The sequence below is a fragment of the Sturnus vulgaris genome, chromosome 17 (assembly GCF_052056855.1).
Source record: "Sturnus vulgaris isolate bStuVul1 chromosome 17, bStuVul1.hap1, whole genome shotgun sequence".
Taxonomy (NCBI): domain Eukaryota; kingdom Metazoa; phylum Chordata; class Aves; order Passeriformes; family Sturnidae; genus Sturnus; species Sturnus vulgaris.
Genome location: NC_142259.1, coordinates 7,658,830 through 7,672,999, shown reverse-complemented (window position 1 = coordinate 7,672,999; position 14,170 = coordinate 7,658,830). Strand labels below are relative to the sequence as shown.

The 14,170-nt window shown below is 54.5% G+C and overlaps 1 protein-coding gene across 3 annotated transcripts in view; it reads left to right on the top strand.

Moving 5' to 3' along the window:
* NOL4L (nucleolar protein 4 like) overlaps positions 1-14,170 on the top strand; it is a 63,385-nt gene that overhangs the window by 37,128 nt on the left and 12,087 nt on the right. For all 3 annotated transcript variants that reach the window (XM_014890103.2, XM_088174892.1, XM_014890107.2), the window contains one exon: positions 5,095-5,236. In XM_014890103.2, coding sequence (XP_014745589.1) covers positions 5,095-5,236 — 142 coding nt within the window. The remainder of the gene's footprint in view (positions 1-5,094; positions 5,237-14,170) is intronic.

The following is a 14,170-nucleotide window of genomic DNA, read 5'->3' as shown; positions in this document are numbered from 1 at the left end:
AGTCGTGCAGCCCGGTCCCCCCTGCCCCGCGTTCAGCACCTCCCCGCTGAACAGCAGGAACGGGGCAGCGGCTCCGGGAAGGGGTGCGGGGCCGCCCCCCGCTTTGGCAGCTCCCCGCGCCTCGGGGCTGTGGGAATGCTCGGGGGCTTCCCCGAGAAGAGCTCTTGGAGAAGGGGGAGGGGGAGAAGGGGATGAGCTTCCCTTCCTCTTCCATTTGCCGTTTGCCGTTAAAACGAACTGCTTTGCCCGTTTTCGGGAACTAAGAAATTACTCGGGTTTTGCCAAATCCCGTAGAAATCGGCAGAAATCGCGGTAAATAAGGACGTAAGTGACCTGACAAAGAGCGCCGGGGATGTTCTCTTTGGTGTGGGAATTGTACACACGAGTAGGCAGCGCAGTCACAGCTCACCGCCGCCACAGCTCGCGTACACCCGTGTGCTGTGAGGCTTCTCCGGTCTTTGAAGCGATGACCACCACACTGTTCGTGGCTGCAGCACCAATCTTTGACCCGGAGTGTTTTATCTTCCATTAGTAAGCCTTTCTCTGCGCTGAACTGGTTAAGTTAGGGTCAAATCTGGTTCAATACCTTCTTGGCATGCTCAGAGGGCTGGGTTTAAACAGTGGCTGAGACGGAGATGAGGCTGCCTTCCTGAGAGCTCGTCCCTGCGCGCCGCTGCCGGGGGTCACGGTGCGAGGAGCTCTGCCCTGGCCAGGTTTGGCAGGTCTGGGGGCCGTCTGTGCCGGGCAGGTCGTGCACGGCACTGGCGTGGCAGTGGAGCAGCTCTGGGGGCTGGCAGTCACGCGTTGCCTTTTGTTGATTCTAAAAACACGGCTGGTTCTGGTGGGAAGCTGAGCGTGGCTGTGTGCTGGGGAGGTTGCACGGCACACAGCCTCGGTTCCTGCTCCGCGGAAGGAAATCCCATCGGGACAGTAGGCTGTGGCGTGAAAGGACATGTTTTAAAATAAAAGGACTTAAAGAGAGAAAATAAACCGTCCTGAGACTCGGAGCTTGGAATATTAAACGTGAGGCACAGCATGTAAATGACTGGAGAGAGATTGCAAGGCAGTCCCCGAGAAACTGAGCCTGGCTGTAAAATAAGCAGGTTACCGATAGTCTTGCATATATTTACGAGGTTATAAGAGTAGCTTTCCCCCCTGCCCTGCTCCAGCCCGTGCTGTGGGAGGTTGTTCTCCAGGAAGAAGAGCTTTGGTGAAGAAACATTGTCTAGCAATTACAGCCTTGCAATCTGGAGAGCTTGATTAGGTTCCTGGATCTGCCAGCGACTCGCTGTGTTCTTGGACCAGCCAGGGTGGCTGTCAGTACCCGGGGTTTCCAGCTTTATAATACGAGGAGTAGTTTTCTAACTCGCAGCAAAGTTGGGGAAGCTCAGCGGACGCTTGCAGCCGCCACAGTGCTTGAAGCTCGTGAATGGAAAGTGGGACAGAAATGTGGAGTGTGAGCCCTGCACATGTGAGTGTCTGCCTCTGCTGGGTAGAAAATATTGGCTGTGAATGTCTGTGAAGCAGCTGTGAATGTTGGGCTGTAGATAAGGAGAGAAGCAAGGATTTTGTTTTCCAAACCCTGAGTGGTGCCGGGAGCCCTGTTCCGATGTTTGGGTGTGCCCTGTGAGTGCAGCAGCAGGATCCGACTTCCCCTTGCAGAGAGGAGCTCTGCTGGCTGACCCTTGATCGCTCAGTCCCTTGAACATTGGAAACAAAGCGATGGGACTTTACCGCGGGGTGAGGAGATCTCTCCGGAGAGCTGGGAAAGGCAGGAAGGAGGAGGGCGGTAGCAGCAGAGCTGGGGTTCAGGATTTGGCTCTGGGCTGGCTGCTTGGGGCGCCACTGGCACTTCCATCTCTGCCACGAGTGGTGTGGAACTGGGGAAAAGGCAGCAGGTCCTGAGACAGGCACTGGTAATGGATTGCATTCTGTTTTCTAATGAAAGTTTCATTTGAAGTTTGTTTACAGGAAAGAAGAAATTAGCAGAGGGAATTCTCCTGAGAACCGAGAGAGGAAAAAGAATGAGCTGCCTGACTTGCAAGCCAAAAGAGGGTGGAAGGGTAGATTAGATTTACCGTATTGCTCCGAGTTGTGGCTGTTGCTGCTGTTGAGAAATGCTTCCTTGTTTGGCTGGATGGGGAGTCCACTGTAAGGCTCAACCTTCAGCCAGGTTTCTGGCATCCAGGGAGATTCAGAGCTCCCACCTAGCCAGAAATTTTGATCCTGCTGTGGTGTACTGTGCTTTGAGGCTGGATTTGTGCTGTGCTGCTGTCCCTCTGCTCCTGGGCTGTGGCTGGGCAGCCAGTGCTCTGGATGGGGCTGCTGGGGCCTCCTGTCCCTGGGATTGTCCCTAGTATGAGGAGGCAGTGCCAGCAGTTCATGGGCAGCACTTGGAGGTCACAGTGTTCAGCCTTCAATCTCTAAGGGGTGTCCTGAGGCAGGAGTTTGCTGGTGGCCTCTGCTCTCACTACAAGCAGTGAGGAATGCAGCCAAGGGCTAGTGCAGGATGCCAGAGCTGAAGTGATGGGGATGGCCAGAGGCACACTTGAGGCTGGGGCTTTTCTCTTTCTTTAGTAAAGAGGCACAAAGGTGTGAGGAGTTCCTGGGGCACTGTGGTGTGGGCAGAGCCGGGTGGCTGCCCAGACCCAGCAGGCAGTGGATGCTCTCTCCACAGTTCCCACTGCCAGGAAGGATTCTCCTGCTTCCACCTGCACATTTGGCTTTGCATTCTGTTGGGGTGGGCTGTGCAGTGGGAGCTGTGAGATGCTGGAAAGTTCATCCTGTTGGCTTTTTGGCCAAGGGTATTAGTGCTGGAAAGCAGAAAGCTCTGGCTGGAAAGCAGGGGTTGACTTTCTGCTGGTGGCTGAATCCTGGACTGGTAAACGTGTGACAGCCTTGTTTAACTTGAGTCATTTATAGCTTATCAGTTTCTGGTTTGATAGCCAGAGTATTTCTAATAATAGGCGAACATTATTGCACCTCGAGAGAATTGTACACATTTATAAGGCACTTTACATTTCATGTGCATGCGAGGCATCCTTCATGTCACTGCTTCTCCCCCATGTGTGAGTGCATGGAGAATGTGATGCCTCCTGGGTTGTGGCTGGGGTGCTGAGGCTGGATGTCTCTGCAGCTGAGCCTGAACACCCTGAAAGCATCATGGGGTGCTCCCTGAGCTCCTCCTCCTCACCGGACAGGTGAGAGACTGTGGGCAGCAAGGACCTTGGCATTTGCATTTGTCTCTTAAGCCTGACAGTAATCTTAAGTAAGCCTTGTGAAGAAGGCCAGATATTAGGGTGGCTGCCTCCCTGCAAATGCTTACAATAAAGAGACTATTTATAGTTTGCAACAGGGAGACCTTTGCAGTTCTGTTCCTGTACGTACAAGATGGAGTTTCTGGAGAGGCAGGATTGCTTTGTGGCTGGTGTGGCAGTGAAGCTGTGCTGAGCCAGGGATGATGTGCCTGTCCCTACCTTCTGCCCTCCTGCTCAGCTCCACCTGGGCACAGGGGGGCTGCTCAGGGGCACCTGGTGGGCCTGGGGTCAGGGTGTCCCTGTAGGGGTCATTCATGGGACTGCCGAGCCCTGTCCATCTGTCCATCAGTCCATCCCTTGGTGCGTGCAGGGTTTCACAAGCCGTAAATTCCAGGAAACTCCCCGGGAGGCACATGGAGGGAGTGGGCTGGGGGCGGCACGAGCCCTGAGCGAGCAGATGTGTCTGCAGGGACGAAGAGCTGGGAGGAAAAGCACAAACCTGTCTTTAAAGACACTTGTTTGTTCACAATAAAAACTATCAGCCAGCGGCAGCCAGACAGAGCCGTTTTTATGAGGAGCAGGCGTAGGTTGGAGGGGTGCTGCCAATTACTGCTTACACGGAAAGGGAGCGGGGATTGTATTTTATCTCAGGACCAGGGGGAGGGTAAAAAAAATGAGAGCAGAGAGGTTTACAAGCCTTTGAAATGTTTCAGTCAAAGGAAAGCAGAGTTGAAAGTGGTTCTGGAAACATTTTTGGTGTTCCCCTTGCACCCCAGGGCTGTCTGTGCCCCTGGCTTTGGGAGGGGAGCAAGGAGAGGAAGGCAGATAAAGGAAGGGATCACCAGCAGGACCGTGTCCATATGAGAACACGTATCTGCTTCCTCCCAAGATTTGCGTTGGGAGAGTTCAGCCTGGGGAGGTCCCGCAGCCTCTCCTCTCATTCAGGATCTCAGTGCTGCCTTTATGATGATGGTTTTGAAATCTTGTGGCTGACCTTTCCGGTGCTGGAAGCAATCCAAGGGCTGTGTCTCGAAGTACTGTAAAGGTTAGTGAGAAGGGAGAGAGGGAGAGAGAAAATGTCCTTTGAGCTGCAGAAGTGGGAGAGAGGAATGTCATCTATGCCATCGTGAGGGAGCAGGCAGCTGGCTGGGGTCCCTAGCCTGAGCTGGGGTGTCCTTGCATCACTGGGATCTCACTCCCCCAGCCCCTTCCCAACATGTGTGCTGTCATTTTTGATCAGAGTACAGAGCAATATCCCTCTGGAGAGGTCTGGAGGAGCCTCCTCCACACCATCAGGCAGTGCAGATCTTTGGAGATCCAATACCTGTGTCCAGATATGCCCCAGAAGCTGCTCCCACTGCTGCCAGTCCTCTGATTATTCCTCCTGTAGCAGATGATTTGATCTCAGAAAAGTCCAAGTTGTTTCATGGAGCCATTTCTCGCCTGTCCTCAGCTCCCCCATGCTGCTGCCTCGCCAGGAGCACGCTGGGGTGGATGGAGATTAAAGGGTAAACTCCAGGGCTCAGCCATCCGCTCCTACAGGATGTGAGCTCTTTCTAATTGTCCTCAATTAGAGACAGTGCCATTGCTCAGGCAAGTCTTCAGGCAGGAAGCAGAGCCCTGGTCCCCGCTGGGGCAGCCACCTCGCCCTGCACAGGGAAGAGCTGCTTGCCGTGGCCTTGGGAAGCCTAAGGGGCCAGCGAGGCTTCTCAGGGCAGGGAACAGGAGCTGCCCACCCAATTGTTTTTAGGAAGGAGCGTGGTGAGGAGATGTTAAAGCCAGAGAAAGGAGGAAAGGAAATAGCTCCATGAGTTAACCCTTTCCTGTTTGTCTCTAGGATGAGACGTCGGTGAGCAGCGAGGACTTTGATATGAACGACTCCACATGGATCTCAGCTGACCAGCACCTGAACTCCAGCCTGAGCCCCAGCCAGGACGAGAGCATGCGCAGCCCGCAGAACCTGCACGGCCATGAGGATGGTGAGTGCCCCAGCAGGCGGGAAGAGCCCCACGCCTCTGCCACAGGATGTTTTTGTGACTTATTAAACATTAACCAGTCCTTTCTGATCAGGTGTCCCACCTGTGGGATGGATTTCATATCAGCTCAGAGCTGGCTTCCAGTCCTTCCAATTTAGCCTCTGGGTTCCTGCTCAGCCATGGTCCTGTCCAGCTTGGAGCTGATAGTCCTTCTGCCTGGAGCTGTCTCCATCTCCTCCAGGAAGAGGTCACTAACTCCCCTTCTAAGGGGAGGACTGAGTTCCCCAAGTTCTTTTCCCAGGTGATGAGGAGAGCACTGTTAGTTCTGAACACAAGGAGGATGCCAAGGCTTTGCAGCAGAGTCACAGGTTTCTTTGTTTGGAAAGCTGCACCTTTGACAGGTCTTGCATCCTCCAGGCAAGAAACTGTGAATAATCTGCAGCAGCCACAGCAGTGTTGTGCGGGGTGAACGTGGGTGTCTCCTCCCTCGGGGCAGGCAGTTGGAAGGGCTGAAAGCAGCACCCGTGGGCTGGGTGGGAGGAAGAGTTTTGTGAAGAGAGGTGGTGTGTTGCGTCTGTGAAACATGCAAGCTTAAAATAAAAGAGCAAGTAAATAAATGGTAGAAGTAGGAGTTCAGGTCAGAGTTCGTCGCCGTGATGCTTGGGAGGGTTTGGTGTTTGGACTGTTACCGGCTTTTACTCAAGAGGTCGAATCCCTCATTGTCCCAGCCTGGCTGCTGCTGGGAGTGCAGGAAGGAACAGAGGAATTTGAGAAACAACTGAGACTGGGTCGGTACTGCTTTAAGAAAGGGGACTGGAAAACCACCCCTAAGGAAAGAAAAGGCTTTTGTGCTGGCAGGTCTCCCTGGGGTGGCTTTAGCTGGTGGTGTGGCCAGTGGCAGGGATGGTAGAGACAGAAGTGGCAACAGGGACACTGCTGTCTTCAGTCCCACAGACAGCAAGGCCACTACTCTCTTCAGTCCAGTGAGTTTGTGGCATTTCTATTTCCATTGAAAATCTGCAGTTTTGGGAAACTGCTGGTTTTCCCTAGGCACCCCCAGCCCCCAGGCCAGGCAGCCTTGGTGAGGATGTGAAACCTGAGTGCACAGCACTGCATCCCGGTGGTGGGACGGCCATGGGAACTTCTGCTTGCCCAGGGCCCCAGGGGGCTGTGTCTTGGCAGGAGGAGGAGTTTTTTGGTGGTGATGCAGTTGCTCCCATGGAAGTTTTTGGCTCTTCAGGATTAGGCTGCAGCTTCCACCCAGCAAGCCCAGCCTCTCATCCCTGTGGCCTGACTGGGTGTCTCTGTACCCCCTGAACTTTGCCACTTTCCCAATGGGACATCTCAGACTTGTGACTTAGCCCTCACCACTGAATTCCCAAGTCTCATTTACAATCTAGAATGACACAGTTTTGATCCCTTTGCTGAACACTATTATTCAACAGGACAGTAATTTAATAAGGGACTCATGTATTTAGGCAAATCAAGATGTTCTCACTGAATCTAAATCCTCTCTCTCTCTGCACCCTCTTAGGAATTTCTTCCAATTTTTCATGCCCTGTGGTTTTCCTTCAGAAGCAGGTGTCCTCTTTGGGGTTCTTCTTGGCTCCTTTAATTTCTTTTGTAAGGTTCAGTGTTGAGAAATAAAGCAGAAATAGTCCCATAGGAATGCAAGTGTCTCTGGTGTCAGCATTGGCTGAACTGGGTAGACTTTGGTGGATCAGAAGTGATGGTGTCAAAAAAATAAGCAAGCCAAGCCCAGGGTGACAAATGAGACCCATACAAAAAACACAGGAATTGCGATTTTCACCAGGCTGTCACATTTCAGAAGCATTTTGTGGACTGAGGTTTTGTGCCTGTGGTGAATGTCCGTGATCTGTATCAGAGCTCTAAATACAGACTAATGCTGTCTCATGTCAGTCCCTCTGCCAAACCAGTGCTCCCACCAGGAATGGAGCACACGAAAGAGTGGGAAGGGACGAAGGACAATGGGGTAACCCAGGAGGGCAGTGGGTGCTTAAAGGAGGGAGAAGGAGCATGGAGCAGAGGAGCATGTTGTGAGAGGAAAAGCAGATTACTGCTGTGGGGAAGGGAATGTGCACAAAGTGTCGACCACTCTTCAGTTTCCTCTTCTCTCGACCTATGAAAGCTTTTTTTTTTTTTTGGAAACAAATGTGTTTTCCGGGTTCACACGAGCTTGCTAAGGCTGTGCAAAAAATGTGAATAACCAGCCCACATATGCAGTGGAACCTCCTTGGAACCCAGTTGGCCAAGCTGCTGTTGCAGTGTGCCTGCACTGGGGCAGCCCAAGTATTCCCAAGCTGGAAGTTTTTCCACATCTTCTCTGCTCAGTTGTCCCCTGTGCCCTGTAGGAGTCCTGCAAAGCTCCAGCCAGTGCAAAAATGAGCCCCACACATGCCCTGCAGCCAGGCTGGGCTCAACTCTGGGCATCCTGGCACTGCAGAGGGATCTGGTTGCACACCATGTCCTCCAGTTGGGAATTTGTTCAGGACTGGATACTCTCTGCCTTCAGGAAAACCTTTTGAGTTACTAAATTGGTCCTGCCTGCTGCTGTTTGATGGGTGTGATGCTTGGAGTGTGTCTTCAGTGAAAGGCTTGCTAAAGTATAAAGTTTTAATGAAGAGTTGCCTAGTAGGAGAGCAGTATCGTCTGACACGCTTGTTTAAAGAGTCTTGTTTAAAGGACCAAAGCACCAGCTCCAGGTCTTTTCAAGGCCTAGGAATGGCAAGTGGTCTCCTGTGGCATAGAGTAGTTTGATCCAGAGAGGTGGGAGAGCAGGGAATTGTCATCTCATGCTTTGATAAACAGGTACCTGCTAAATCATCAGAAGCCTAAAAAGCAGCTGGGAAGAAAAGCCAGCTTTCTTTGTCCTGGATGTCCAGAAGCCTTGACCCAGTACAGCCATGCTACAACTGGTGTCAGCCCTGGAACTGCAGGGAGAGCAAAATACACTGAAAGACTTGGGTGGATCATGGACAGAGCAGGGATTGTCAGGAGAGTCGGGGTTCCTGCTGGGTCAGTGGGCACACGGCGGGACTTGGGACACGCCAGCCAGCCCTGAGCAGTGACACTGAACACACACACTCGCTCCTTCCATTTTCCTTTGTTACTCATCCTGCGGGCCCCAGCACGGAAAACGTGAAGCTCCCAGCAACATCCCTTCCCAGTCGGATGTTGCTCACAGTGTACGTGCCCACAGGAAGCCACCGGCTGCCCAAAGCAACAGCAACATCAACACAAACTCTGCTGCTGGAGCGGAGCTATTGTGCCGGACATCCTGGAGGGACACATCTGTGGGAGCCAGCACACACTGGGAGCAAAGAGACCCTGAGTGCTGCGCCATCCCTCTGTCTGGACCCGTCTCCTATTCCTGAAGGTGTCCCATGCCCAGCTGAGTGCAGGTCCCAGGCCCTGGTGCTGTGTTGCTGTGGCAGTTTGAGCTGGGCTCTGTCCATCTTCAGAGCCTGTCTGCTTCCACAGGTGAGCACTGCACTACAAACCTCCCTGTTTGGCCTGGTGTGTGGGGTTGAGCGGGGTATCCCACCACAGGGGTGCTGGGTATTCTACACCAGACCTGCTGTGACTTTGTGGTGAATGCAGTGCCCTTGAAAGTAACGCAGGAGTCAGACCCTGAACCTCAGTGTGTGACATGGCAAAGTGCTTGAGCTCATATAGAAGAGCCTCTGTCTTGCCCACTAACAGGATCCACCTTGCCTTGTCCCTGGCTGTACATCCTGCTCCAGTGCCCAGGAGCAGCGCTTAGCCCACAGGCAGGGCTTGCTGCTCCCCAGCCTCTTTTGAAGAGCAGGGAAAACTCCTGAGTGTATGGTGTGCTTACTCTGTGTGGGGGACATGGGGTTGCTTCATGGCACCATGTTGGACTGATCCCCTTCTGCTGAGATTCCCCACGTGCCGTCCTCGCTTGACTGGCAGTGTCCCCGCTGAGTCTGTTCTGCCCGGAGCAGCAGTGGCTAATCCAGACCTTGGAGAAAGGACTTTCTTAACCTACTTAACTGTGAAGGCACACGCTTCTTGGGGGCATCCCTTGAGGCAGCTGGCTGGGGAGGCTTCTGGATGTTGGGGACGTTCCTCAGGAGTGGTACAAAGAGAGACCTCAAGGACATGTGGGCAAGCATTATTTCCAGATTCTGTCCCAGGGGCTTGTAAGGCATGTCACTCTCCTGGACACCTTGCCTTGGGATGTCAGGGATGGCATAGAGCTGTCCCCAGTACAGCAGTCTCTCTGCTGGTATGGCACATGTCTCACAGCTCTGGGTCACTCTGCTGGCACTTGATGAGATGCCCACGGTGCTGCACATCACCAGCTCCCCTGAGCTGCCAGTCTAGCAAAGCTTTCTGGGGAGGAGCAGCCTCTTGCCAAGTGCTGACCAAAAGCCAGGCTCCATCCCCAAGTGATATCCCACTCCACAGCTGCACTTCTGACAGCTGGCACCTGACCCCATGGCAGTGGTGCCCACCTCACTGTGCCCTCCCAGGGTCACTGCTGCAGCATTGGGTGTCACACAGCTCCCAGAGCTTTCCTCAGCCAGCCTAGCCCTGCTCCAGGTGAATACAAACACCCTTTGTAAGCCACAGGGGAAGCCCAGCAGACCATGGGCAGTTGTCTGATGGCTGGCTAGTGCAGGAGGTGGTCTGTGAGCCCCAAGACACTTGCTTAGCCCCAGGCTGCAAAAGCCTCACTATTTCCAGGGCTTCTTGCACCAGTGTTGAATTTTGGCCCCCTAAAGCCTTAGCTCTAAACAAGACTAGGACCAGCAGCCAGGCCTCACTACAGCTAGACAAAAGCTTATCTCATTTTCATTAGGGATATATTTCCTCTTTCTCCAGGGTGTCCCCATGCTATGCTGGCTCCATGGCAGGAGTCAACAAACGTGTCCCTGCTTCGCCTGAGCGGTCTGAACTGGTGACTCCATTCCCGTCTCCTCTTCCAGGGGCACATCTGCTCCTCCCGAGCAAAGGCCCTGGCCTGTGATAAACACCCTCCTTTCGGTGTCCTTTGAATGTTGTCCTTTCCTGCTGCCAGGCTGGGGAGTGCAGCAGGGACACTGTGAGCCCGTGGTGGCTTTCCCAGCCTGCTACACTGAGCTCAGCTCTGACTCTCACGGCTGGTGTAGGTGCTGCCGAGTCAGTCAGTTCATCCTGCTGGTGCACAGAGCAGGGTTTTGGGGGGTATCTTTCTTAATCCAGAGCAGAGAGGATACCAGGCTATGGACAGCCAGCACCACCTGTACCCCTCTCTTCCTCCCCAGATTGAGTACCCCCAACCAGAGGGATGAGTGGGGACAGCAGGGTGAGCCCCACAGTGCTAGAGGACAGTCCCTGAAGGATTGGGGGTGCACAGCAGGTGGTAGGTCTGTGTTGGATGCACAAGCTTGGCTTTAATCCAGCCCGAACCCACCAAACCCGTTTGTTTGGCATGGGAAGAGGCAGTGCCCAGGCAGCATGGGGCCACGGCATGTCCCCTCCCTGCAGCAGGATCCGGGTGACTGCCAGCAGCAGTGGCACAAGGAGAGGCTTGGTCTGTGCCACCTCCTTCCTCAGCGTGAGCAAGGGCCAGCTCCTAGCTCAAGCATTCCTTGAGCTGCAAGGTGGCTGGAGGAGCGGCAGTGGGAGGGAAGGGACAGTGTTTGGGAAGAGAAGGGAAAAACGAGAGACAGAGGGTGTTTGTGACAAGGCTGCTCTGTGCAAGACGAGCTTTGGTGCATGGGAAAATGTCCAGCACGGGCTGGCGCGGTGAGATCCCGGTGCCGGAGGGAGCTGCTGCCTCGGGCTGGGCAGTGGAGCCGGGGGGAGACGGCACTGGGGGGCACCTTTCATGGCAGGGGACAGGGAGGCGGGCGCACAGCGCTGCCTTGTCCGGCCAAGCTGTCCCTGCAGACGCGCATTGTGTCCGGCCGTGCCAGATGTCTGGCTCGTCAAGGGCTCTGGTCGAGGCAGGGACCCAGGGAGGGAGTGTGGAGGGTGGACACTTTGTCTGGGACATAACGAGGTTTGCGTTCGCAAAGGAAGACAGGAAATAGAGCGTCTTAACTGGAACCTGGCCAGCCCCAGTGCACTGCGGCCCTCAGCCACGTTGCTTTTTTCTTTCTTATGCATCTTGGAGGCAAATGCTGGGCAGGACCTGGAGAAAATGGGCTCCGTGCTCTGACTACGTGAGCGGTGCAGGGCCAGGGCCTCTCCTGCCACTCACCACCCAGCTGTGGGTGTGGGATCCCTGTGGTGCTGGTCCCTTGCACCTGATGAGTGTGGCTATAAAACCCAGCAGTGGCCCCCCCACGGGGCCCCCATTCTCACTCGGTCTCTCTAATTTGTATTAAGTATCCCTTCCTCTCAGGCTTTCCTCCTCCCCTTCTTCTCCCTTCTTGTCTCTTTTGTGAGTGAATAATTTATGGCACTTTTCATCTTCCTGGCTGTTGTTCCAGGCGGGCGGCGATGGGATGCTCTGTGCCCTCCTGACGGCCACTCCCAGGCTGGGTGTGCAGCTCCATCCTTTTCCGGTGCCATGGCAGGCTGGAAATGGGACAGACCCACCCATGAGCCACAGGAACTCAGGTGTGGCAGAACCACTGCCATCACTTATGGAGTCATAGCAGTCTGGTGGATCTGTGACAGCCCATGGGGCACCAAGGGTCACTGGTGGGATCTGGCATGGCTGTGACACCCACAACCGCCCAGGCAGGTGGGCAGCAGCCAAGGAAGGGCTGCCCCAAGGCCGGCCAGGGGTCCCATCACAGCAGGATGTGGGCAGAGCTGGGTGGACCCTGGCCCACTGCATGGTGCAGGGCTGCAGCGAGGTTTCCGTGGGCCGCTGGCTCTTACATAAGCTCATTGTTTCCTGAGTCAAAAGAGGTTTTGTCTCCGCTCTGGAGATGTGACAGGAGGAGGAACAATTTGCCCCATTCATCTTTAACTCTGCTCTGGAGAGTGGTGCGGTGGCCTGTGCCGGCAGAGACGTTAAACCCAACCACTTCCCCACCGTAAAATCTCCCGGGGAGCAGGTGTTGGAAATCGCCCCTTCCCCTCCTGATCTCCTCAAATCCAGCGCCACAGAAATCAAGGATAATCCAGCAGCCTCTTCAAAATGAAAACGCTGAGCCCTGATTAATTCATTTAATAAGTGACTGATCCCCTCCTCCCCCAGCACCACGGCCCAAGAAGCCATTTTGCTTCTTGCTCTCCTGGGCTGATGCCGAGGAGATGCCGGGGCTGCAGCAGAGGCACAAGGCTGCTCCCCCACAGCCACCTCACCAGCCTCACCATGTGTCTTGTCGTGGTCTGGCCTCTGCAGAGGGGCTGAAGAGGGCAGCACTCCATGGTCCTCGGGCCAGCTGCCTCTGTTGGGCTCTCCAGCCTCACCAGTCTCTCCCACACACTGCCAGGGTCTGCTCCACCTCCATGCAGCCCGTGGAGCCCCAGCTCGAGGGGATTAAACAGGAGAACGAAATAGTCCCGTTTTCCAACCGAAAGATCAAACCGGTTAGAAGTGACATTGTTTTTGCAGTTCCATCTGCTTCAATTAGGGCACGGGGGTGGAGCAGGGGGGCTCCCAATTATCCTCATTAGAGGGGCTCCTCGTGCAGCCAAGCTCCAGCCGTGAGCAGGGAGCTCACCAGGCTCGTGCTGGTTGATAATGAATATATTCATGGCTTCGCAGCCTGGCCTTGCTCGCCTGCTGCTGCTGGAGCCCTGCTCCTGACATGTGCTTTGGGCACTGCTGAGAGATGCGGAAAACCTCTTCAAGCTCCGGAGTTCGGTGGGTTTTGCTGAAATGGAGTGTGGTCAACAAAGCCACATCCACTGCTCAGAGTCCGGACACAGCTGCCAAAGCAGCGCAGGAGCCTAAATCTGGTCCCAGCACTCAAGATGGGAGTGCTCCTGCTCCCACTCCCCCAGGTTCCCCTTTGCTGTGGGGTGCCCCAGCTCCTCTCAGCAATGGCTGTAGGCTGGAGATACCCAGTGAAGCTGCCCAAGGAGCAGCCCCATCCCATCCATCCCAACAAGGAGACTGCAGCTCCCTCCTGACCTCATCTGCATTTTCAAGCTGGCTGAGGCCATTCCCACTCGGACCCAAGGAGTCATCAATTTGAATTTGTGGCCATTTCTCTGCTCACAATACTGAGATTAACCCACCACTTTGTGTGTGTGTAGCTTCTGGGAGAGCATAATGTAAAAATACAGAAATAAGAAAATATCTGTAGCTCATGGGTTTAAAAACCTCATTATTTACGTACATCCATCCTTGCATAAACTAAATTGTTCCTTTAGTAGGTGCTGGCCACTGATATTAGATTCCCATTTCATTTCCTCATCCCACCTGGCAGGTTCCTAGAGACATCTTCCTCTTTGTTTGCAGTATCTTTTGCCTGTAGCAAACCCAGGGTTCGTAAATGCAGCAGCATCGGGTGGAAACCTGACGTGCAGCTGCTGCTGCCTGTGTTTTGTGTGACACAAAAGAAAACCTGAGACGTGGAGGAATCGGGGCGGTCCAGGTGTCACCCCCAGGATCCTGTCTGGTGTCAGCAGCCAGTGCAGAGCTGTCACTGCCTACTGGAATGGGGGGCCAGAGTTGGGGGCTGTCAGGAGGCTGGCGGTGGATAGGCAAGGGCAGAGTGGGATGCCCAGAGTGCGTTGGGGATGTCTGAGATAGACTGGGGATGCTCACAGCAGGTTGAGTATGCTTTCATTCCTGCAGGGGTGCCCAGAGGAGGTTAGGGATGCTCAGGACAGGTTTGGGGATGTGCAGGACAGGTTGGGGATGCTCAGGGCACCTGCACATTCTTCTCCCAGGTGACGCCTCTCGTGGTGCCCTTGCCTGGCAGAGATTTTGTGTCATGGTGGGCTCCCAGCCCTGCTGGGAGCAGGTGCAGGTGGCCATGCCAGGGCTGCCAAGGAGCT